Source organism: Halichoerus grypus, chromosome 3 (genome assembly GCF_964656455.1).
Source record: "Halichoerus grypus chromosome 3, mHalGry1.hap1.1, whole genome shotgun sequence".
Taxonomy (NCBI): Eukaryota; Metazoa; Chordata; class Mammalia; order Carnivora; family Phocidae; genus Halichoerus; species Halichoerus grypus.
In genome coordinates, this window is record NC_135714.1 from 126,266,965 (window position 1) to 126,293,338 (window position 26,374).

Genomic DNA, 26,374 nt, shown 5'->3' on the forward strand with positions numbered 1-26,374 from the left:
TCTTTGTAGACCTGGGACTAATGGACTAAGGAAAAATGAAGGTTTAATCAGCTAGAAGCTGTTTGTGGCTGGGGTATGGTCCTCCACGTTGTGTATCTTCTACTTCTGTGGCAGTTTCTTGATCTACTATTGTGACCCATCATCTGTAAAATCAAGGTCAAACCAGTGCCTCTTGATAGAATATTGCTACCTCTGCAAGGCATCCTGGAACAGTTAATATTTTGATGGGGACTGTGAATGTGGCCGGAGGGTCACAGCTCTGATGGGTGCTGTTCTGGTACATTATGGTAGGTGGGAGTACCAGGAAGATAAGGAGACCAGTTGAGGAAAACAGCTGCTCTTGTGAGCTCTCTTTTCCATCTTCTCCATTTTTTCCACCACAGCTCGTAATATGTACAAATGATACTAAACGTATTCCATAAAATGGTCCTCTGTGAATGATAAATCATGTAACCCATTTACAAAATGCTTTTTAGTTTTGGTTTAAAGTCCTCCCCGCAGTCACTGCAGGCGCCTGATTCTTCTATAATATCCTCCCTAATGTTCACAGGGAAATGGAAGTTTCTCTATGTCTGAGATTTTAATAAATTGGACTATTAAGTTGTAATCCAAGACCCCAGCTCAGAAGACAAGATCCCTTTAGAGTTGTTGACTTTATTACACACGAAGTGGTGACTGGCAATGTCTTAAAGAAACATTAGGTGACTAGAAAGGGAGAGGTTGGCCACGTTGGGGCTGGTGTACTGCTCTGAATTATTCTTGAGGTTATCACTGACTTATAACTGTGCACCTTAGAGATTAGGAAGTCATTGTGGCCGCCATTAAGGCTCTCATCTTCCATTGGATCTGATTTTGATTATTGTGTTTTCTTGTGGGGAAAATACCCCTCACTGTGTATTATCTGTGATTTAGTTTAAGTGTCTTTGGTTCAAAACAAAACAAAAGCTTTAAAGAGAAGACACCCAAATAATCTCAGGGTGAATTGTAAGTATGATTTTGGTTTTCATTTGATTTGAGTAATCAAATGATGCCACATAATTATTAGTGGAGTTGTTTTTTTTCCTTTTTTTTTTTTAAAGATTTTATTTATTTATTTGACAGAGAGGGACACAGCGAGAGAGGGAACACAGGCAGGGTGAGTGGGAGAGGGAGAAGCAGGCTACCTGCTGAGCAGAGAGCCCAACATGGGGCTCGATCCCAGGACCCTGGGATCATGACCTGAGCCAAAGGCAGACGCTTAACGACTGAGCCACCCAGGCGCCCCTGTTTTTTCCCTTTTGAGTATGTGTTTGGAAGTTCATGCTTTTTTTTCCTCCCTAGGTGACAGTGCTAACCTTCCTAAGGAGGACACCCCTACCGGGAATCTAGATTCACTGTCCTCTCCATCTCCCACGACTGCAGCTGTCCACGGGCCTCCTGGACCAGACAAAAACCACCTTCTTGCTGATGGGGGCAGCTTTGGGGACTGGGCATCCCCTGTGTAAGTAGCGGTGCTTCTGTTTGGTGCTGAGGAAAAGAGGGCCATGACCTTCATTTTGAAGTTCACATGGCAAGTGGGTTCTAAAGTGTTAGGTCTATGTACTTCTGTTCTCTAATCAGTGGGACTGCTTAAGGGAGGATGGCCCATAAGGAGGCCTTCCTTGAAAGCGTCTCTGTTCCCAGTGTGGAAAGGTGGATGGTGCTATTTCATATCTATTTTGAGTTTAATTTGTGGCAGTTTTGGATTGCATGAAGGAAATTTGTTATTGTCCTACTCAGATACTCAGGATGTTTTCTCAGTAGTAAGGCAAACTTTTAGACATAGGAGAATGCGTGCATTGTGATCCATAGACTATTGAAACTATCTGTAGAATGATATTTTAGTTGTTTGAATTTTCAAGAGCTTTATGCTAGTGTTCTCTGCCTTCTCCATAACACCTTACATACTTGACAATTGATGGATGAAATATCTGATTTTATCTTCTCGGTTGGGTTTAGTGACAGGCATGTGCAGATCAGCTCAGGTATGTCAGAACAAATAATACTAATACAAACAATATCATGGACCTGGTCTGACTACATGGTTTGTCTTTCTGCGCTGACCAAGCTGTGGAATAAGTGCAGATTGGTGGTGGTTTGGGACATCGAAAGAACATCAAATTTCAAATAAATGCTTGGAGAACCAAAAAAAAAAAAAAAAACCCCTACTATTAATTACATGCCATTACTTGATTAGTCAATCACATTACATCCAAAAATACATTTATAATTCAGCCTGAGAGTATTTGGGCATCTTGTCTTCAAAGTTAAAAGAGAAAAATTTTTTTTTAAATCAAAGTTGCCTAAAATAAGTCACAGATAATGATGTCATCCAACCCTAGCTGGGCATTCTTGGGACTTTAAATGGAATTGGAAAGTGTCCCTCACATTACTTGGCTTTTTATAGTTACTGCTGGATCCACATGAAATCATTATGAACTTAATTAAGTATTAAAAGAGGCTGGGAGAATTTTGGTATGCTAAAATTTGGGGGTGACCTAAAGACTGAAAATCTAACTGAAACTGCAAGTGAAACTCAAAGTATGGAAACATTCTCCAGATGAGATCTTTTTCCCCAAGATTGTAATATATGTATATTCATATACCAGAGACTGTGTATTATAGACTTAAATTGCATATTACTCAAACATGCTTGTCATTTTTATTATTCTTCTTCTAGATTAAAAATTCTCTTTTCACTTTAGTACTCCAAGCACCAGTGACAATGGTTACATAGGAACCAAGAATCTAATCCTGGGCCCTTGGGGGGTGGAATTTGCATGGGTGCATGTGGGCACATGTGTGTGCGTTAAAGCAAAAACCAGATTTCTAATTATTTCTTTCAGTAAGCGTGTATCATAGTGGAGAGCCGCTTGGTTAGTCCTACTTCTTCCAGAGTGGTTCTGTAGGAAAGTGACATTATGAGCCTTGATATAGCCAATGCTCAATTCATAGCACGTTCATGCCTGAAACATGAAGGGCTTGATATTTTTGGTCATAAATCAAACGAGGAGTGAATTCCCCAGCTTCCTATTCATACAAATTTTAAAATGTCATGGAAAGCACTCCAACACAGAGAGGCCAAAAAGGGAGAAGAGAAAATAAGTAGTTGAAGCAAGTCTGGAAAGGAGATTTGTATTATAAGGTAGACTTTCTCCTACTTCAAGAATTTGGGTTTTTTTTTTTCCTGTGCAATGGATAAAATGAATGGATATTTCTCTTAATTATAGAGAGTGTTTCTTTTGTATCTTTTGAAGGGTTTACTTGTAAGCATATTTCAGTTCAGATTTATCATGAAGTGAGGAAATGTGTCTCAAGCTTGAGCACTCAGCAAGATCACCTGGAGGGCTTGTGAAGCCCCCACTGCTGGGCCCCACCCCAGAGTGACCCTGAGGCTCAAGGGGCGGGCTCCAAGTATGCATTTCTAACAGAATGCCCTTCTCATCCCCCTGGTACCAGGCATGGGTGGATTGTAAACAGCTTCCCTGAGGAGTATTATAATTAGGATGAGTGATATCTCTTCTTGCTTTGCTTTTTTTTTTTTTAAACTCTTCTGGGATGGTGTGTTTGCTGTCTTGAAGTCCCCTTGAGTGGCTCGCCCATACTTTGATTCACTCTGCTTGAAATATTTCCCCCTTTCTTTGCTCAAGGCGATCTGACCTATCTTTAGGGTCTAATTTAGTTTCGACTTTCAGGAAGCTTTCTCTAGTGCTGTAGTCTATAGGAAGATTCTCAGTATCTTTCTGTCTATACCTGATGCTGGACATGGGGAAAATACTGCCTTCTAGTATTGGGTAATACTTACCTTTTAGTGTTAGTTGATATTTAAGTGGTGTATGTGTATCTGTATATTCATATCAAAGTCTCTATCTGCCTGTCTGCCTGTTTGTGTATTTTAGTCCATTCAGGCTGTGATAACAAAAATCCTTTGAGTGGCGTATAAATGACAAATTTATTTCCCACAGGTCCATTAGAGAACAGAGGTCCTTAGACCTAACACTTTAGAACCCACTCGCCATGTGAACTTCAAAACTTCTGGAGGTTAGATTTCCAAGATTAGGGTGCCCTCATGCCAGGTTCTGGTGAGAGCCTGCTTCTGATTTGTGGAGTGCTGGCTTTGTGACTCTTATAAGGACCCTAATTCCATTCATGAGGATTCTACTCTCATGACATCACTGAATCCTAATTACTTTCCAAAGGCCCCACTTCCTAATAGGACACAGTGGGGGGGGGTGCAGGGGGGTGCGTAGGGTTTCAACATAAAAATTTTGAAGGGACACAAGCATTCAGTCCATAACACTGTCTTTCCCTCACTCCAAGATAGAGTATAAAATTATTGATGATAGAAATTGAGTTTTATAACTCTTTGAACTTTTTAGTGATCTTGACATAGTTCTTAAAATGGGAAATAAAATATTATGTATTTATAAAAATGCCTTCCTCTTAGAAATCTCATTTCTTTCTATATATCATTGAATGTCTGTTAAGCAACTGTGCTTTGTTTCTGGTCCATCTTCCTTATAAAGATTAACGAGTCTTCCTCCAGGAATTTCACAGAATCTTACCATTTTCTCTTTATAGCATTTTTCTTTGTTTCCTTAGCATTTGTAAATGTGGTTTTCATTGTGTGGTGTTTTTGTTTCTTCTTTTTTTAATCCATGACCTCTGCACACAAGCTGTACAGTACTGAATATAGCAGGCTCTGTGTAAATACTGATTAAGATTCCTTTTAATGAGGCGCGCCTGGGTGGCTCAGCGGTTAAGCGTCTACCTTCGGCTCAGGTCACGATCCCAGGGTGCTGGGATCGAGCCCCACATCGGGCTCCCTGCTCTGCGGGAAGCCTGCTTCTCCCTCTCCCACTCCCCCTGCTTGTATTCCCTCTCTAGCTGTCTCTCTCTCTGTGTCAAATAAATAAAATCTTTAAAAAAAAAAAAAGATTCCTTTTAATGAAACCAAAATTGCTGTGGGGTCATTAAAACTTTAGCTAGGGCTTTAAAAAAGGAGGCAGTACCTGGGCTGCCTGGTTTTAAACCAGGGTAGTGATTCTTCATTCCAAAACTTACACTTGCCTTATCTTGTGTCCTGAAACACGGACAAATGTATGTGGATCACATAGGACCCCAGTAGGTCTGCCATACAGAAATGCCATGACCCTAGCCACAGGAAAGCAAATTTGCAGAGGAAAACCTACAGCAGCCGAGATTCAGATGGAGGCAATGTGTAAACACAGCTGTGGCCTCTGACAGGTAGAAAACAATACAGCCGAATTGGATTTCTTGGGTTTCTGCTGATGTTTATGACTTGTGGGGATTATTCATTGCAGTCAATCAATCTGGAGCTATTACTTACCTGTACACTCAGGAAGGTGATGGGTGACTTCATTGCCAGTGAAGAATTGCTAGCTCAGTCTCCTTGGAGGACATTACATCATAGGTCAAGGTATTTCAGATGTTTCGAAGTCATTTTTTTTTTTTTTTTCTTCAATAAAGTGGCTTTCTCTAAACAGATTTTCTTCAATTGTAAATGATAGAGCAGGTTCTTGACAAGTAATCCTTTTAGGTTCCCTGCCATAAAAGAAAATCTCTTTTAAGAAATACCAGCCATTGCTATCTGCTTCCTCCATAGATTGCAAATGAAAAGGGCCGCCCCCTTTCCTGCCAGCACATCCCCACCTCCAAGATGGCAGCATCATAGAATATCTCTGTGTGGTTGGGAATGTTGGTATCCCAAGGTACAACTCACGCTGTGCTCTGGCGGGCCAGAAGGGCAGTAGATCCTTCTGTCCCATCTGATGAGAAGCTTGGCTTAGTTTATCCTGAATAGTAAGTCCTGACCCATCTTTCCCGGTTGCTGCCCAGAGCTGCTTTTGGGCAGCAGCTTCATGCCTACCCAGACTTGATGCTAGTTGCTTGCAATCCATTAGGCAGTAGACTCCCACTCTCATTTACAGCCTTGTGCTGCATGTCATCCCTAGACGCTGTGTGCGCTCACTGGTAACCATTTGTACGCTTGTCAGTGAAATAACTTGCTTCCTTTAAATTGTGCAAACAGTTCAAGGTTGCCCATAGACAACTACTTGGTATTTTAAATTACTTGGCTGTTGGTTCCATGATTGCTTTTTAGGAAAAGTTGATGAACACATTTTGCTGGGAGCCCTTTAAGTTTGATTTGTGGCTTAGTGTACAACAACACACCATGAGTGATTTGTCTGAGGTTCAGAAAATTAATCATCTTAAACAGTTTTTTAACAAATTTCTGTGAAATTTGGCACACACCTAGAAATTAGAAGATAGCAGCCATAGGGAAGCCTTGTCTTCACCTCCCCCCTTCATCTCATTTTCTGTCCTTTTTGTGTCTTCTCCAACCCTTCAGGGAGGCTTCCTCTCGAGTTTACTGCTCCCAACCCTTCTTGGCCAGGGGTAGTCAGTTCACCCTAGAAATTGGTATCTTATATTTCCCCCCTCTCTTGTTATGATTACTGTTTAAAAAGAAAATAGGGAGGGCGCCTGGGTGGCTCAGTCGTTAAGCGTCTGCCTTCGGCTCAGGTCATGATCCCAGGGTCCTGGGATCGAGCCCCGCATCGGGCTCCCTGCTCAGCGGGAAGCCTGCTTCTCCCTCTCCTACTCCCCCTGCTTGTGTTCCCTCTCTCACTGTGTCTCTGTCAAATAAATAAATAAAATCTTTTAAAAAAAAAAAAAAAGAGGGAATTTATCTCTTAAAAGTTCTCCCCACATCTGCTTTTTTTTTTTTTTTCTAACTTGACTCAAATGAACACATAATGCTTTTGTAGCAAGGGGAGGAAAGCTACGTAAATTTAAGAAGAGATCAGGAAGCAATGAATTGTCCATCATAGGAATTTTCAGCATCTTTAGTAGCTAGGGGGGAGATTGTATCCTAATAAGTGTAGCACTTTTCTCTGCTTACCTGTAGGCTGGCTTTGGTTACAGACTGTGGTGGGTTCCATGGATTGAGGTCTCTAGTTGAGCTAGTACCTTCATATGGAAGGATGTCCTTTCTGGTGCTGGCTACTGTGAAGAGTGAGTTGGAAGCCAGTCCCTGCCCCCTCCCCCCCCCCCAACACACACACACCTAAGTGAGCAGCAAAGTCCCTGGGTGGATTCAGAAAGATTGAAGTCTCAGATAGCTCAAGTGAAGGAGGAATAGGGCCTGTGAGCAGGAGGAGCGTGTTCCCTGGCTGTGAGCCCAAAGCAGCCTTTTAAATTATGCTCAGAGGATGGCTCCTTTCTGGACTTTGTTTTGGGGCATCGGGGACTTACAGGGAGTAGAAGCTTCTGTTTCATCAGTGGCTGGTGGTTAGAGGCTGAAAAGAAGGCTTGATTAGATACTTATCCTCTTGCATTTCTCAGAACAATGGGGCGTTAATTATCGGGGGCCACCAGACTTTGTTTTAGCCACTTTATAAATGATATTTCATCTTAGTCCTTACATGAACCCAGCGGGGTAGATATATCTTCATTTTTAAAGATTGGGAAATCAAAACACAGAGGGTAGGAAAATTGCCCCAAGCCTCAAGACTCATAAGGGACAGAGGTGGAGTTTGTCCCTGATCTGTCTGCCCAGTGATCATGGTGTCCTTAGACTTACTGTATTGTAGGGATTGAAATTATCTAGGTGCATATGAGAGCATTGTTTGAAGTGCAGGTTTCCCTCGAATCTGAAACCCAGTGAGATCACAGTGGCTGTCAGCCGCTCATTGCCCTTGTTTTGAAGAGGGAGCTCTGCCCCCACATTAGATCCTGTGGCTTTGGTTTATAATTATCTGTGGGGGATAAACACTTGAATCTGGTTGCTGCATATTCATCATCCAACACCTTTGGCTGAGATTTGGGGAGGAGGGCATCCTCCCCAACAACAGAGCTGAGAGGCTTAGAAATTTGAAAATTTGCAATAGAGCAGCATCCATAATTTTTTTTCTGAGTAATGTGGTATCTGGTCGTCTCTCTTTAGCTTCAGTAGAGCACTTGAAGCTAATCTCAGGGCCCGCGTACTTGGCCATCGACCACAAATGTCTACTCCCACTCCTTTCTTTTGGGTAGAGTTTTGGTCCTGGCTCTTTCCTTGAATCTTCTCTCCAGCTCCATGGGAATGATACTCACAGCCTTCCATACACGACCCGTGTGTCTTGCTAGGGCATTTTTGGTATTTGTACCGTGTACTTGGATTCGAGTGTGGCCCGGTTCACGTCTTCCCTTGTGCTGTAACTACAGGTTCTGAAATTCGAAGGTTTTATTTTCTGTGCAGAATGTTAATTGTTCATGTAGCTTCAAAGCCCCATAATGAAAAGTGGACTTCCTAAAACTAAGACACACGTCGGAATTTTGTCGTAGCTTTTCTCCCGTTTAACTCAAAGAACAAATTACGTCTTCTCATTATTACTATGTTTCATTGTTCTTTGTTGTTTTAATTTATCATTTGCTCTGCATGGATTGGTTGGCGGCATCTTCATATCAAAACGAAGGCAAGGACCTCCTGAGTTCTCTGTAAAGTGGAAGATCGTTGAGACTGGTAAAGCATTGATTGGAGAGTCACACAGGCTTGGCTTTGTATCCACCTTCTGCTTCTGAAAACCTTGGAGGCCTTCTATAAATGATTTAAACAAACCAGGGCTTAGCACAGTTGTCTGTAAAAGGGGAATCACAGCTGCCCCTCTGGATTGTAAGGTTTCAAGGTATCACATCTAATAAAACCCAATCACGGCTCTCCTGGGAGCACCAGGTGCCACCTGTCTGGATTGCTTCCATCTGAGAACCTAATTTGATATTCTTAGTTTAGGTTGGCCCGACTTCCTGGTTCATGAGTTCCAGAATCTCCTTACTAAATCACTCAGGGAAATAACCTCTCTGGTCCTGGGGAAGCCTTAGAGGTTGGTCCAGGAGGACTCCGCTTGGGGTTCCTCTCCTTGCCTCTCTGTGTAGGAACCCCCTTTGTAGAACCCTCTGAGAATAGGGTCTTTGGATATTGCGTGACCAAGGCATGCCATGCCCACTGGGACCAGGCCACTCTGTGAATTATTCTGAGCGGTATGGCTAGCTTACTATTAGAACAGGTAACTCATAAAACCAGCTTGGTAAGTAACTAGAGGGTATTTCTTAGCAGAGTACTGCTATACCCCTTTTGAGCTGCGCTTGGGAGGTCCTGTGTTATATGTGCGGGCCTCACACCAGGTTGCACCTGTTTTCCACATAAGAATTGAGCTGCTAGAAACGTTTTTGTCAGTTATCCCGCAATACCTCAATGCTGAGGCCTCTAATGCCCCATCATTTTCTGAAATGAAGCTTCAGTTCCTTTTCTGTTCAGCTAGCAGGCTAAAGTTCAACCCTCTTACCTGATTCCAGTGATCATCTGGAAGGAAGGAAAATGGGATTCAGGGAACACTCTTTGAGTGAAAGATGGGTCAGAGCTGTAATTCTGAGACAGTTCTTTTATAGCAAAACCCAAGAAAATGACCACCTGTGGAGTGAACTTCGTAATCTCTAGGATGACTAGGTGGTGGCGTCCTTTCTCCTTAAGGAGGGAAACCGCCAGGAGCCTTAGCACCTCACAGCGGGAGGGGAGGACTGCATGTTCACTGTGGCCGGGTCCAACTTGAAAAGACTTTGTCTTAGCTGTGCTCGAATGAATTCCTGTGGGGCTCTTTCCCCTGTCCCGGCCCACACCTCTCCTGCAAAAGACTTTTTTCTCAAGGACGATCGAGTTACTGCTTCTGTGTGCTGGCTTGATATATTGTTGTCTCCCTCGTGCATGAGAGGTGCTCGTGAGCAGCTGGTGAGGAGCGCTTCTGCTGCAGGCAGGCCCTGGGCATTGGTAGATGGGCTTCTGGCACATAGTGGGGGGCCCATGCCACAAAGCTAGTGTAGACAGGGGGTGGGGGGGCAGGGGCCTCGCAGGCCCACGGGAGTTTGCCATCATTGTCATCTCCCCCAACTCTCCACTCCGAAATGGATTCTCATCTGGTCCATCTAATGCCGGGGTCAGCACGCTGTGGCCCACCTCTGCCTGTTTTTATACATAAAGTTTTATTGACACACAGCCACCCAGTCACTGACGTTGCATCTGTGATTGCTCTGGCGCAGCCATGACGGCAGAGGGGAGGAGCTGGGAGAGCAGCTGTATGGCTGCAAACACTAATGTGTTTACTGTCTGGTCCTTTCCAGACAAAGTTTGCTGACCTCGATCTCCTCTATAAATAAAACAAATCTTTTTGGAAAAAACACCTTTCTTAAAACCCCGTTTCAACAGGTGAGGTTAATGGCCTTAAGATGGGCAGTGTAGGTGATTTTTTTTTTTTTTTTTTTTTTTATTAGATTTTATTTATTTATTTGAGACAGAGAGAATGAGAGAGAGAGCACATGAGAAGGGGGAGGGTCAGAGGGAGAAGCAGGCTCCCTGCCGAGCAGGGAGCCCGATGCGGGACTCGATCCAGGGACTCCAGGATCATGACCTGAGCCGAAGGCAGTCGCTTAACCAACTGAGCCACCCAGGCGCCCAGTGTAGGTGATTTTTAAACGTAACCCTTACGAATCTTTTCTTGTCATTGAACCAAGCAAAAGGTTTCCTTGTGGCTTTTGGATGTCTTCAAGGGGTGTGATCCTAATTTCAAAAGGTCTTTAGTGTTTGAATGAATAAAGAGTTTATATGGGGCTGTTTTCTTTTTTTTTTTTTAAACCTATTGTTTAAAATTTTTATTTGAAATAGTTGTAGATTTACAGAAAAGCTACAAAGACGCTGCAGGGGATTCCTCTAGACCCTTCATCCAGCTTCCCCTGCTGTCAGCATCTTACCCAGAATCATGGCAGTTTTATTAAAAATAAGAAATTCACATTGGTACATGACTGTTAACTAGAGACTTGATTTGGATTTCACTAGTTCTTGCATTCCTGCCTTTTTCTTCCAGGATCCATTCCAGGATACCATATGGCATTTACAGCATCCAGCGACTTTTTTCCCCCTTTTTTAAATGGTGACATCCACTTAATATCTCCAGTTTTTCCTCTTTGAAATAGTTTATATGTTGTCTTTGGGTAAAGAAAATTATTTGTTCGTGATGACATAACCCTGGAAAGCAGAAGTGACCTCTGACTCCGAAGTACCTAATACTCATAATAGGGGCTTCATTTATCGAGGGTTCGGTGAGAGCCCGTCACTGTGGGGGTGCCTCACACCTGGCACCCCACTGAAGCTGTACAGCCACTTGGCCTGTTGATGATTCCTTTCATTTTCGTTAAGGAAACTGAGACCAGGGAGCTTGATACTTACCCAAATTTCAGTTGTGGATGGCCCTCAGCCAAGGCTAACAATGTCATGGGGCACCAGCCTCCAGCGGGCACTCTGAGGTCATTCTCCTTCTCCTTACCACAGCCTCTAGCTAGTGAGAAGTGTCCTCTGTGCTTCCAAAAACAAAAGGAAAAAGCATAGGGAGATTAGCCAGAGCTGGCTTGGGAACCCAGGTCACTCTTCGGAATGGTGGCGCTTCCCGCACTTGTAATTTGTGTGATTACAGTCCTTCAGTAGCCACCCCCCCTTGCCTTTAGCACACAGTCGTGCCCCCTCAGTGGGTCTGACTCCCGCCCTCCTCCATTCCTCTCCTTGAATTCTGTTCCAGCCACTCAGAAGGACCTGAGGCTGTGAGCTCTGTGCAGTCTGGTCAAACGGGCTTTAGCACCCACATGACCTTGAGCAGATCCCTGTCAGCTTTCTGAGATGCTCTTCTCGCAGGTTCTGTGAAATGGGAGCACGGCTGGCACTAAGTGCATCGGCGTGTACGTGTCCGGCCCGGTGCTGGAGCGAGCGGCTGGGCCTCGCGGGAGCCAGGGTGTGGAGGGGTGACGATGATATTGGCCCTGGCTGCATCAGCTCAGGGCAGACACCGCCTCATCCAGAAAGCCTTCCCAGGGTCCGCGTGATCGCTGGATGCTTCCTGCTCTGTTCTCCCAAAGGACCCTGGGCAACTCTCTACGTGGCAGTCATCACACTGTGTTATGATTATCAGCTTGTCATTCTCTACTCACTTGACTGGGCACTCATGGAGAGCAGATGTCCTAGTCCCCCGGGTGTCCCCAGGGCCTAGCATGGGGCCTGACAGGTAGTTCTCGGGCCGTAAATGATGAGTGAACTAGGTCCACGTCCAAGTCTCCTAATGGGCAGTGAAGGCGTCCTCGCCCAGCCCTGGACGAGGGCGACTGTCTTGTCACAGGCGTTTGCTCACTGCTGCTGCTGTCCCCTCAGTATGCTCATTTGGAACCGACAGTGTGCTGGCGGTGGGATTCTCCCTCTCTGGCACTTAAGCGATAACTGTGGCATTTATTTGAACAGAGATTTCCCATAATATACAGATCTACAATATTTCCTTCTGTCTTTATTAACATTTTCAAACACTTTTGCCCAGGACAGTCGTTCTAGACTTTGGCTGTACGTTTCCCAGGCTGGAATGAAAGATCATTTCACTAATGTGTTAGCTTCTGCTCGGAGACCTTGCAAATGAGGTTTTAAAACCTTTCATTCCAACGCAAACTTCTGATGTGATTCTGACATCATATAATCAGAGTCAAATATCTTGGTTGGGGGGGCAATTTAATCACTTCATATAAGCAATCATTTCTTTCCTTGATATGTATTCTCCCTGTTCTGTGTCCTTTGAATATTTTAAATTATGCTCATTGCTCAAAGAGCCCAGAATCGGGCACTTGTGTCGCCAGCGCTGCCCAAAGCCTGATCCGTCTGTGTTATGCAAGAAATGTTCACTAGATGCAGTAGTTCTCCAGTGACTGGTGCAGCTGTTGTCCAATTTTAACAGTTAAGGCCCTAACTCCCCTCCCCCATTGCTGAAATGCTTGTGCTCTTCTGCTGCCAAAAAAGTTTTTAATATGCATGGAGCGTAGAGTCTGGTATTGGAAAAGATTGGGTCACAGTTTGAATCGGAAGCAGCATATATTGCTGATATGTTACATTTTATAAATATAAACTGTAAAGTATATACATACACAGCTACTGTCATAATTTTATGTATCTGAGGGTTTATTCCTGCTCACCACGAAATGTACAGGGTCTTTCCCTGAAATACAGACTCCAGAGCAAGAGTGTGCATTTTTTATTATTATTATTATTATTATTTTTATAGAGGTCTCTCAGCACTTTCAAAAATGTGCATTCTACTCCCCGCTTATATGTTCCCAACCCGCGCCCCCCCCACCCCCCACCAGAGCACAGGAGACGTCTCTGTTGCCTTAGGAATAGCCAGATAGGCTTTCAGTGTAAGTATTTTCAAGAATGAGTTTCTGAGTTAGCAGTATGAAATCTTTATGTGTTTTTCTGCAACCCTCTTGTTGCCATTTGAGAAGGAAATGTTTCTCCTCAAAGGAAGGTGGTGGATCTTGGCTCTTCGGCGCTCAAAATGGAGACGGGTCCATTCAGAAGAAGGCTCTTTCAGTTTAGTGTGTGAAATTGGGAAGCTAGCAAACAAACAGTTATTAGTACTTCCCTTTAACTTATTTCTGTTTTGGTAAATGTGGTTTCTGAGCTTTTCAGGAAGAGTCGACTTCTGCCTCCATTTTTGCAGACCACAAGCTGGCTTTCAGGAAATATGTGGCACTTAGGTACTTTGTTGTAATTGGTTGCAGCTCATCATTAAATAAAATGGGTGGTTTGTGATCATGCCAGTCCTACTCATCAAAAATTTGTAAAGGGGCAGCAGGAAGAAGGATATAAATGTTTTCTGATGCTTAAATTTGGGAAGTGGTAGGAGTGAACACTGAAAATATTTCATTATGTTTTAGCAGGTAATAAGCTTTTTATTCTTAGATTACCCATCATTTTTGGTTTTTAACCCAAAGACTTTTTTTTTTTTTAACCAGGATTCTCCTCTGAACCACAGCCAAAAAAAAAAGGGCGGGGGGGAAGAAAAGGCCTGAATATTTTCTCCATTTTCCTAAAGATGTGAATGTCAAGAACTTTGAAGTCTGAAATCTTATTCTGCTTATAAGCCACCACATTTGTCTGTTGTGGTTTCATGGATACTGGTAGAAGATGCGGGACTCCTGGTCAAAAGACTGCTGATCATAGCAGGAGTAGTAGTCAGAGGATCAGATCCCTGACTCCTAGTTCCTACAGGCTAATGCCCCATGGGCCGGATGATACCTGCATGCGGAGTGTTAGGAGAGAGGAACCCAGAGCTTAGGAAACCCAGATCTTCTATGATGAGCAGTAAAGCCTGCTTTTTTCTCCAGGGGGAGACCCAGTCTCTATCTCCCCAGGCTGTTTGCTCTACAGACATCCTTGGAAAGATAGTCTAGGAGAAAGGCAGCCAATGCCTCTGCTCAGTAGGAGTGCAGAACACGAGAAGCCCATCAAGAATTGTCTCTCACCACATGGGTAGCTGGAACCATTCTAGATGTATAGGAGAGATGTTAATTTTATGTACCTGGATGCCTTAGGGCTTAATTCTCTCTGAGGACTCAGGCTGAGAAAAACTGTGAGAACTTTGCTGGGGTCTGCCATTTCCAAAATGCCCAATGTGTTAAATCAGAGATGAGAAAGAGAATATCAGAAACGATATTTTCCTCTGCTGCTTTTTGGGAAAATATAAATAGTGTATTTGGAGCATTAAATACAGTTGACCCTCGAACACTCAGGTTTGAACTGCGCAGGTCCACTTCGATGTGGGTTTTTTCAATACAGTACAGTAGTGTAAGTGTCCTTTCTCTTCATTACGATTTTCTTAAAAACATTTTTTCTAGCTTACTTTATTGTAAGGATACAGTACATAATGCAAATGTAACATACAAAATATAGGTGAATTGACTGTTATCGGTAAGGCTTCCGAAGTTCAACAGAAGGCAATTAGCAAGGGTTAAGTTTTGGGGAGAGTCAAAAGTTACATGTGGATTTTTGGCTGCATGGGGATCAGTGTCCCTAATTCTCGCATTTTTAGGGGTCAACTGTAGTTAAAAAATTTCTGATCTTCATTACAGGAAAACCCCCAAAACAAACAAAGGACCCCACCAAATTCTGTAAAGGAGGAGGTGGTTTATATAAAGAAGCTTATGCTTACAATTTCTTGCCTTTAAAAACAATTCGGGCAGTGTGCTTGTGGGAGACCCCTATGAGACATGTCGTTATTGGACCTCTGTTGGCTGAGGTGAGAACTCATTTTAGGACTTTCTATTTACTTAACCACTTCTTGCCTCCTCCTCACTCTTTCCCAGTGGAGAAGCCTGTGAAACATTTCTAGTACCCAACCCAGCAGCTGTTCTGTTTGTTTTCCAAACTTTGTTTTGCCACGTAGGTCTCCTCTTCCATAGGACTTCCGATTCTCCACGTGACTTCTGATGCCTCCTCCCCACTGAGACTGTTTCCAGACTTGGGTTTTGCTCCCTCTTTTGAATATTCCACCTCACAAAGTTGCCCGTGTGTGATCCTGAAATCCGAAGGAGAAGTGACTGGCTCAGGCTTCGGAGATGCTGTAGGGGGAAACCCAGGAAATTGAATATAGAAACTTAAGTCTCAGTGGGAAGTCTGAATGGTTATCTGGGTGAACTGGTCAGTGCTGGATCACATAGCACATCGTATATTGAAGGACATCAAAAAGATCACAGAAAGCAAACGAAAATGGCTAATGTTGAGAACTTGACCCTGAACAAGGATTGCTGAGTCTGAGTCCCTGTTTTGGGACAGGGTGGAGAAGGCCAAGTTAAGGGATAGGCTTAGACTTATAACACCCGCTATGCCAACAGTTCTTTCACTTTCCAAAAGGAGTGTTTTTCCTTTACAAAAAAGCAAACCACTTAAAAAAAAAAAAAAAAAAAGTGAGGATTAAGTAGATAATAGCTATACAATTTATGATCTTTATTTTTAAAGAGCCTTATAAATATAGTCACCATTGTTACTTTATCTTCATCCTGTAGCTGTCCTCCCTCTCTGCAGATGGATGGCCATCATTTAATCACTAGGCTATTTATGACCTGGAAGCGTTGATGGGGGTGTGGTAAAACATCTCATCTGTTGCCACCACCACCCTCCAAGCACCTTGAATAATTGCTGGGAGATGAAATGGCAATTGTTTGGCTAAGTGCAGTCTTAAATTCTCTGTCAGAGCTTCACTCACGCCTTCTTCTCCCTTCCTGATTAGGAAGACACCACTTAAGGTTCATTTTCTGATAAGGCATCGAGTGATTTTGGTGCTGGTAATACAGATCATTTGAGATTTATAGGTTTTTTTGCTTGGTTATGAAATAGGTTTTATGACTTCCACATGAATTGGCTGGATCGGGGGATTGTAAATAAATTGTTCAAAAAATAATGTTTTTTAAAATGTGAGCCCCTCTCCCCTTTACTGGTCAAAGGATAGGAGACCTTCTAGTGTACTAAATATCTATCAAGTCAGTAATGCAATATTTCATGTACTTGATTTGTAAAATCCAATTGTAGTGGTAGAATGGTTGTTCAGATGTTCGTGGAAGACTTCACATGCCTAGCACTCTGCCTGGCTCTCTGAGGTCTGCGGAAGAAGTTAAAGACCTGATTTTACCCCAAAGGCAAGAAAGATCTCTGAAACCATCACAGAATAACTCCTGCCAACCTGCCCTCCTATTTCTTACTGGGCTCTGCCTTCAGAGATCTGTGCCTTAGACCAAAGGAGAAGCATTCAGGGAGGCAGGCCTGGAGCTGAGCTGAGGAAGGGACAGATTGGGGCTGGCAGAGGGGTTGGGGAGCCTGAGAGGTGAGGAGAGACCTGAGGCAGAGTGCGGGACCCATCAGGGAGCAGGCAGAGGACAGGTCGGGGAACGCACTCGTTCTTGGGGAGACGGATGGGGCAGACTGGGTCTCAGGTGGCTGAGGGTGGCTGGTTGAGCCACTCGAGTTGGAGGACTTGGACTGGGGGCTGAGCCAGGAGACCACAGTGGTGACATAGGCACGAAGCAACGTGATGAGAAGGTAGAGAAGAGGACAGCATGGGGGCTATTGGAAGCAAAAATGGACTGAATTTGATGTTAGTTCTGCTGCAGAGGAAAGAAGCAAAGGTAATGCTCAGGAATGGGGAAGGATAAGGAAGCTGCTCACGGAAACTGGTTTTAGCTGAAGAGGGTGAATTTGAGGTGAAGAGCATCTGGGTGTAGCAGCCATTGAATGCATGTGTGTTGAAAATGTAGTTGAAACGAGCAGTTTTCATCACTGTGCTTTTAAAGTAAGCTTCATATACCATAGTCACAAGCCTCCAGTTTGGAGATAATTAAAGAGTAATTTAATTCAGATCAGCATCTATTTATTGCCTTCTTTTTCATGGTTAGAGGCCCCTCCGTGAGTCTGTTCACTGACCTTTTTATGTTAGCTTTTTTTTTTTTTAATTTGCAAATATTAGGGAATGTTAAGGTCCCCAAAGATTTTTGCTGTTCATGGGTTTCTCTCTTAAGTGCTGTCTTTGGTCTGCTCTAGAGGAATCTTGATTCCTAGGGGCAGTTTCTTCTGAGTTGTCCTGTGTGTATGACCAGATGAAATGGCTTTAAACACTGAAAGGCCATGTGTTGGGTTTTTGGAGCGACAGGTCATGAGTTTGACTGTAGATTCTGACACTTTCCTTATAAGCAGAGAACATGAGCACCTCAAAAGTCCAAGTAACTGGTCACGGCAGTTGGATTCTAGTGTCCTAATTAGTGAACTGATACGGTGCTAGGTTGGACAAGACTCGATCTTCTCCATGAACCTGGAGAAGTACAAGGCATCTCTCCTTTGGATTGTGGTTCTTGGGGCTACAGACCAGTGAGAACTCTGTCCTGTTCTAGTCATTGGGGGAGATAAGGAAGCTATCGTCTTAGCCATTTAGGAATGGGGTGTCACGTATTTGGTGTTCTGTGGCCTTTATACTATTAACTCTGTCCTTCAAATTTCCATCCGCAGTCCCTGCCAGACGAGATCACCCATGGTCCAGTGGCTTAACACGCAGTCCCCAACCACACCAAGCTGCAGCCCAGTGGTCACACCTTCTTCACCCAAGCCACCGCCTTCTCCCCTCTCTCTGCCTGCCGCCATAGTGGACAAGCCGCTGGAAAGGTACGGGGTATGGAAAATGATGTCGAAGACAGGGGCAGCACACAGGCTTGATCAACCTGAGCAGCTTCTTATGTTCCCCGCATGAAAGAGGCTTGCTCAGGTCCTCGCAGAAGTGCTGGCCTAGCAAGCCCTTCATCCTGGGTGGGAGGCTGAAGTTCTTCTTGTCTTCACGGGCTTCTCCCCACTCCAGTGAGGTGGGGCACTTCCTTCTGCTTCAGTGTGCATCTGGCTAACACCACGGTCTCCCTCTTCCTCTGGTGTGCTCTTTCCCCAGAAGGGCACAGAGGGCATTTTGACAAGTGGTGAGAAGCTGAGCCTTGAAATGCCTTTTGGAGGCAGGCAGAGGGGGTCAAATAGTGAAGACCCAGCGCAGAACAATAAACTCCTTCCAGAGTGGTGTGGAAGGAGACTGTCCGCGTGGACAGAGGGATGTCTGCTGAGCACTGCCCCCAGTCACTCAGTGCGCGCGCCTCTCCCTTCACTGCCTTGCCTTCTGTCTCAAGATACTGGTGCATTTCCTAATAGATGAACGCAGCGCTTAGGAGTAAACATACCCTGTGGCTCCGATAATGCTGAACGATAGGAAAAGGGCATCCCACCGGGCAGAGAGGAGAATTAGGTGATGAGGTTCAGTGAAAGCTTCTCAGAGAAGCTCCCAGAAGAAAGATTTGAATTTGAAACCCATCATTTACTTGAAAATCAAGTGCTGTAGATGTGCCCGATGTTCACCTCACTGCTATTTGGTTGGTTGGTTGGTTGGTTGGTTTGTTTTTTGGAAGGAGTTGTCCCACTGGTGCTGTGTAAATGAGGTGTGGGAAGGGGTGGGGCTGGGGGGAGGTGAGGTTTCTCCTCCTGGTTTCTCACCTTTTAATTCATGTCTTTCATGTTCCCTTCTCAGCGTTGTCAGTCGGAAGGCTCGAGCAGTGTATCCGTGTGAAGCAGAACACAGCTCAGAATTGTCTTTTGAAATAGGAGCAATTTTTGAGGATGGTAAGTGTCCGTGGGAGCTCTGTGGTAGCATATATTCTGTCCCCCCTCGGAATGTCTACAATCTGGAGTAAGCAGTCACTGGTTGTGGGCTTGTCAGGGGCACACGTCCATCCCTTGACCCTTTGGGCAGGAGAGAGCTGGCCCAGTTGGCTGCCAGGGGGGCGTGGCAGGGGGGGCTATGGAATTCCACTTCTGCTTTCATCTTGATGATTCTCCAGCCCTTTGAACTCTTGTGAATCTTTGCTCAGGACATCTTTCTCCTGATGTAGAGAAGCCAGTGCCACTTGGAACTAAGAAATACTTCTAATTTGCATCCTTTGTTTTCTTCTCCCAGAGTCCCCAGCCAAGCCTCCTCAATGTGTCAGGTTTGCCAGATCTGAGTTACAGAAGAGGACTCTTGTCAAAAAATTTTGGTTTATAGTTTCCATGCCATTCTTTTGTTTTATATGATCTTTGCTCATTTGAATAGTGTGTGAATCTCTGGATCTGGGTATTGACTTTGTACATTGAAGCAAGGGTGTGGATTTATCCCAGTCTTTAATATTCACACACAAGCATTTAGGAGCTTTGCCTGGCTTAATGTTTCACAGATTTCTCCTATGGTTCATTGTTTGTCTCTTTTCCCCCATCTCCTGATTTCTTCCTTAACAGTCTTGCTCATTCTGAAATTCACGGGTTGCTGTGGAAACAGTGATGCATGTGGGTGGAGCTGCCCAAAAGAGTTCTGGGGAGGCAGTGAGGATCTTAGATGCTTGGAATGGAAAGGTGGGTTAGCCAGAATGTTTGGAATATATGGAATATATCAACACAACACCTAGTGGTATATTGTCAGTAATGCAGTGTTTGCTGGTGATTGTCTTTTAGAAAGCAATTTGCCTATTTATTTATATTTAGAGAGGGAGCAGGGAGGGACAGAGGGAAAAGGCGAGAGAAAATCTTAAGCAGCCTCCACGCCCAGTGGGGAGCCTGATGTGGGGCTTGATCTCACGACCCTGAGATCATGACCTGAGCCAAAATCAAGAGTGAAATTAAGCATCAGATGTTTAACCGGCTGAGCCACCCAGGCGCCCCGCAAGTTGCCTCATTTAGAATAGATTTCTGTGTGTGATGTGTACTCTTGAGAGCCAGGGACTCCTGATAGTGTCAGAAAACAAACAACACTCCCGCCAGAACCCCACATACAGCAGAATTATACTTTATGGAGAAATTTTATTCTTGGAGTAGAAGCAAGGTCATTCCTCTGTCACCATGACACACACACATGTGATTTTGCCAGGAGAGCATGGTAAAAAATCTGCCCTACTCCAGGCCCTTCACATGTTGGCCCACCGCGTGGCAGGACAGAGCACTGAGACAGTAGTGTTGAAACCCACCCATTTGAGAGGTGATGGTGAACGTTTACATTGTGTGGTGATTAGACCTGTTTGGGAGCTTCTGAAATCCCTTAGGCTATATTGTTCATCAGATGTTTACCTTGGTAGAAGGTGTATCTATTAGGATGCCTTTGGCTGCAAGAAACTGATACAACTGGCTATCAGTCGTGAGAATAGATTAGCTCCTACAGTGATTAAGTCTGGAAGGGTTGGCTAATTCACATTCTCAAAGATCGCATCAAACTCACGGGAGATGCATCTCTGCTGAGCCGTTCCCAGCCTGTGGACAGGGGCTGGCTTCCCCGGTGGGGACAGAGGGCCGCCAGTCCAGGCATCATAGCTGTGCTAGACCTTCGCAGAGGGGGTGCCTCATCCTTGTGGCTTTTTTGTTTTTCTTTTTTTTTAAGGAGAAAACTTTTCCAGAACTTCTTCCTTTGTTTACCTGCCCTCACGTCTCAATAGTCAGAACAAGGTCAGATGCTCACTCCAAACCCATCACTGGCCAGGGCTTAGGGCGATCTGAACCACACTGGGCGCAGGGACCCCTCCTCTGGGCACACAGACACGTGAGTGATGGTCAGGACCTCAACCAAATCCAGTGTCTGCCATCATGGGAACAGGGGAAGGCTAACAGATGTCTGACACGAGAGGCTGACTGCTGTACCTCTGAAGTCCCTCACACACGCACACGCACACACACGCACACGCGCGCACACACGCGCACACACACGCACACACACGCACACGCACACGCGCACACACACACGTACCAGTAGCTCACTGTGCTTAGGAAGAGGAGCAGGATGAGAGCAGGTAACTATGGATCATCAACCCTGCAGTTATTTTGCTTAAGATCAGATTGGCTTTTCTACTTTCTCTGTGCCTTTGGACGAGTTAAGTTCTCTCTGGATCAGATTCTCCATCCTAATCTTCACGGATGTCTACAAGAGCGATGCGGTGTCAGGGCAGCATCTTGGGCCACGGGTGTGGGTAGGGCTTTGAGAACAGCGCAGACGTCCGTGGAGGATGGGGCCGAGCAGGGAGCCACACTTGGCGCACTGTGGGGCGCCAGGGACCGGCTCCGTTCTGAGCCAAGGCCTGTGTTCCTCAGACTCGGTGCTCTGTAGTGCTGTGTCCAGCTCTGGCTGGGTCCCTGGCACAGTGGTTCCTCAGTTTCTCCCTCAGGCCGGCTGCCCCCTTCTCCTACACGAGTATGTGAGCGTCTTATTTTATGTGAGCTCCTTGTCCTGCGCGTGCTCCCTGTGACCCTCCTGCAGTGACGGCACAGAGAAGCACGGCGGACACAGAGGAACGCATTCAGAACCTACACCGTGACCCTCGCGGTGTCTTAGGGCTAGTTCTTAAAGGGTACGGAAAGTCAAAGGCCCTTAAACAGGATTTATTCTTTTTACTCTACACCTTCATCTCTGTGCATAATTGATCTCTTAGCAGAAAATGCATAATTTGTTGTGTGCTTGCTTAGGATGTGTAGTGAAGCTCTTCCTTGAATGGTTTGGGGTCTTCCCTTCCGGGGACCGACACAGAGTAGGACAGAAGGGCAGCTCGTCTGGCCTCAGCTTCTGTGGAGCGAGGCAGGGCTCCGGGTGGCCGCTGTGACAGCACCAGCCACAGGAATGTGGCCAGGACCACCTCTTTTCTGCACACCAGCAATACTTTGGCCTCTAAAATGTCCGAGACCTTTTCCCTGTGTTTGCTTGTCCACTGGAGCCTTACCGGCTATCATAAATGCTCTTGCAGTATAATCCCCTTTTGTACCTCATATGGGCAACAAAGAACATTGGTTTATGGCATTCAGTGGCCTTTGGTAAAGACAAAATCCAGGTCAAAGTGGCCCATGGGCCGCATCATCAGTAGTTATGTGGTTTGTAATATATACAACAGTGAGAAACCCTAAAGCAGAGTGTGGAAGAGAAAGGGATCTTTAGTAATGAAGTAGCTTGATTGCTCTTTTGCTCTTACCGTGTGGACCTGGACGTAAGTTACGAGTTTAAATTGTAGGCTGAAGATTGATCTGTATTGTAGACACATGAATGCTTAGCGGTTGTTTAGGGGCAGTGTCTCCCATCTCCCCCAGGGAGGGCCGTGTTTGTAAAGTCTCAGGGCAGCTTATATTCCTGTGACTGCCGTATGGACCTTCCCTTCTCTCCGGGCCCGGGGAACTCCAGAAGCACATTTGCCTGGTGACCAGTCAGTCCTGCTCTCTTTCCAGATAGGCAGCTTTTCGGCTGGCAGACCCTCCCGTCAGACTGGGGAGTGGTGTCCCTCCGTAGGCTGCCAGGCACGAAGAGGGGGGCCCTCTGGTGGGAGGGTTTCCGGGAGCTGGCCATCTCTTAGCAGCGCCCCCCCGACTTTGTTCATTTCCATGTGGATATGTGGCTGAGCCGATGCCTTGGGGAGCAGGTGTGGCCCAGATTAATCTTTTAAAACTCCTGGTGATTCATTTTTAAAGATCTCAAATATATAAAGAGTAATCCTTGCAAAACAATTTAGCATTATCTTGGCAGGTTGAATCTGTGCAGACCCCACAACCCAACAATTGTACTCCTGTACTCTAACAATTATACCTGTGGGAATCCTTACATGTTAAGTAAAAAAAAAAAAAAAGTGAGTGCCAGAAGGCTGTATGTAATGTGGTTCTGGCTAAGCTCTGAAATAAGCAAAATAAATAGCATATTATTTAGAGATCTGTGCATGTGCGATGAAACTGTGATTTAAACCTAGCTGGGGTAAGAGGATGAGAAATAGAACATTCAAGCTATTGGTCACCTCGAGGTGGTGGGGGCATTAGGTGAGCTAAGCAGAGGAACCAACCCAGGACGAGGCCCCTGTATTGGTCATGTGCTGGTGGCTTCCCCGGTATTCACTGTATTATGGTGATGCTTCAAAATACTTGAATATTTGTCATATATATTGTTTTTATTATGCTAAAAAAAAAACAAACCCACCCAAACTGGAACTGAGTCCATATTCGGTTCTGGAGAAAGCTTCTTGCAAATTATTCTTGCCGCTGGCTCCTGTGCTCCTGTTGTTATGGGACGGTAAATGAGGAGGACGTGGGAAAAGCACAGTGAGATTTCACCTCATACCCATTAGGATGACTGTTATCAAAAACACAGAAGAGAGCAAGCGCTGGCAAGGACGTGGAGAAATCGGAACCCTTGTGCGTTGCCGGTAGGAATGTAAAATGGTGCACGTAGCTGCGGGAGGATGGAATGGAAGTTCCTCAGACAGATGAATCACAGAGTTACCATCCAGTCCAGCAATTCCACTTCTGGATATACACACAGAAGACTTGAAAGCAGGGACTCAAACAGGTGTTTGGACACCCATGTTCACAGCTGCATTTGCACGGTAGCCAAAAGGGAAACACCTGAATGTTCCTTAACGGATGAGCGGATAAACAAAATGTGGTAGATATATGTATAATGGAATATTCGGCCGTGAAAGGAATGAAATTCTGAGACATGCTCCAAAGTGGGTGAACCTTGAAGGTATTAAGTTAAGGGAAATAAGCCAGCCACAAAAGGCCAAATTGTGTATAATTCCACTTATATGAAATATCTATAATAGGCAAATTCATAAAGACAGAAAGTAGCATGCAGGGTCCCAGGAGCCCAGGGAGGGGGCTGGGGAGTTAGTGTTTAAGGAACACCGAGTTTCAGTTTGGGAAGGGGTAAAAGCTCTGGGATGGAGATGGTGCTGGTGGTTAGACAACACTGTGACTATTCTGAATTGCATGCTTCCAAATGATCAAAATGGTAAATTTTAGGTTATATATACAACAGTAAGAACAGTTGTACTAGAGAGCATTGGTGTAACTGTCATCACATACTTACTGGGTTCTTCAGGCTGTGTGGCTTGCTAAGCGGCAGGACAGGGTGTGTAGCTTGGGCCCTTTCTCGACCCTGGCACGAGGTTAGCGCCCCGCGGCACTTGCTGAGGAGGACCTTGCTGTGTCAGCTCTGCGGCATGGGAGTCTGTAAGGAGCAGCTAGCTGCCTCCGCACAGCCCCTCGGTGTGGGGAGCAAGCTCCTGCCCTGTGGCCCACGGGATTGTGGCCGGCGGTAGCCCAATGTCAGGGAACTGGGGGGAATTATCTTTAGTTCACTCACCGCATTGCATTTCCGTGCCCACTACCTTTGGGAGCGTTTGAGGAGGGTATTCACTGCTCACAGTGTTCGTGACCCCATACCTATTGTCTTCGTTCCGGCTGCTGGAGCAGACACCATAGACTGGGGGGCTTAAGCAGCAGAAATGTATGTCCCCCAGCTCTGGAGGCTGGGCATTCCGAGAGGGCAGCAGCAGGGTCAGGTTCTGGTGGGAGCTCCCTTCCTGCTTTCCTCACACGGTGGGGGGAGCAGGAGGGGCGTTGGGAGAAGAGGAAGTGATCACTCTCCTGTCTCTTCTCACAAGGACACTAATCCCATCATGGGACCTCACCCTCATGACCTCATCTAACTCTGACTACCTCCCAAAGACCCCACCTCCTAATCCCATCCCATGGGGAGTCCGGGTTTCGGTGTATGAATTCTGGGAGGACACAAACATGCAGTTCCTCACAGCTGTCTGGCTGCGTGCCCTGGCCTTCCCGCAGCGTGAGGCGGGCAGGGGCTCGGCAGCTGACACTGACAGGTAGGGTACGGTCCACAGGGACGGGCACCCGCACACATACTTCCCTGCATTGCACAGGGCATGGACCTGGCGGATGCCTGGCATCACACTTCATGTAAATTGTCTCATTTTAGTCTTTGCAGCAACTTCAAATGAGTTACTGCTTCCCCTCTTTTCAAAATGAGGAGCGTGGCAGTCAGAGGCGATGAAGTAAATCATCCAGGGTTGTCCAGTCATGAAGGAGCCAGGGTTCGAGCCAGGACCTCATTTCTCTTATACTCACTGCCTCTTGGAGTCAGAATCTTCCCCCAAAATGAGGCTGTTATTTCCGAAACTGCCTGCATTAGGGTTCTCCAGAGAAACAGAACACATGGGATATGTCTGTCAATGAATGAATCGTTTTCCATAGATCGCTATTGGCTCATGCGGTTGTGGGAAATGTACAACCTGCAGGGGAGGCTGGCGGGCTGGAGACCCAGGGAGGCATTGCAGTCCGTGTCCAAAGGCAGTGCGAGGGCAGGGTTCCCTCTTCTTTGAGGGAGCCCACTCTTTGTTCCATTAAGGCCTTCAACTTATTAGGCGAGGCCCACCTGTATCCTGGATGATAATCTGCTTTACTCAGAGTCTACTGATCTCCCTGTTCATTACATCTAAACATCTAGAATAACACGTGGGTACCATGGCCTCACCAAGTTAACACATGAAACTACCACTCTGCCATTGGAGGAAGCGGTTTGATCGGCCAAGTATAGCGGGGAGCCTAGGATGGGTCTTTTGGGATTTGATGCTCCCAGGAGGGACTGGGTCCTCACAGAGGTGGTGAGACCCTCACAGGCCTCATCTGTAACCTCTGAGCCACCTTCCCTGTGCCTGGGGAGCCCAGCTATGGGTGCTTGGCCCTCCTCCATCCCATTCCCAGCCCTTGGCCATTTCCAACCTCTTGGATACTGCAAGAGTCTCCTCAGTCCCCTCTCTACGTTGGTGACCCTTCTCTCCCGCCCTTTGGAGAGATGAGGGCTGCAGAAGAAGCAGATGAGGTGTGGAGAAGCCCCCTGGTCTGCGAGAGGATTGGTGCAGGATTCTCAACCTCGCCTGGTTTCCCACATCAGGCCTCCTTCACCTCCAGCTTCATGGGGAACTGCCTTTCTTTCTCTTCTGCTCAGCCTGTGTCTATTAATACCTACTCTGTGTGGGAGTGGGCGTTTGTGGTGTATAAAGAAACAATGAGCACCTCCAAGGTGTTCTTCCATAAGCTACTTTACAGACTCCTTGTAGCAGTCATCCAGGCTAAGTGCTG

General features: G+C 45.7%; 1 protein-coding gene across 3 annotated transcripts in view; it reads left to right on the forward strand.

The window, feature by feature from the left end:
- The window catches only part of ARHGAP10 (Rho GTPase activating protein 10), a 314,695-nt gene that overhangs the window by 285,572 nt on the left and 2,749 nt on the right, over positions 1 to 26,374 (forward strand). For 2 of the 3 annotated variants that reach the window (XM_078069295.1, XM_078069296.1), the window contains 3 exons: positions 1,321 to 1,480; positions 17,930 to 18,082; positions 18,981 to 19,072. In XM_078069295.1, the coding sequence (XP_077925421.1) occupies positions 1,321 to 1,480; positions 17,930 to 18,082; positions 18,981 to 19,072 (405 nt within the window). The remainder of the gene's footprint in view (positions 1 to 1,320; positions 1,481 to 17,929; positions 18,083 to 18,980; positions 19,073 to 26,374) is intronic. The other variant, XR_013446509.1, reaches the window with a different exon arrangement.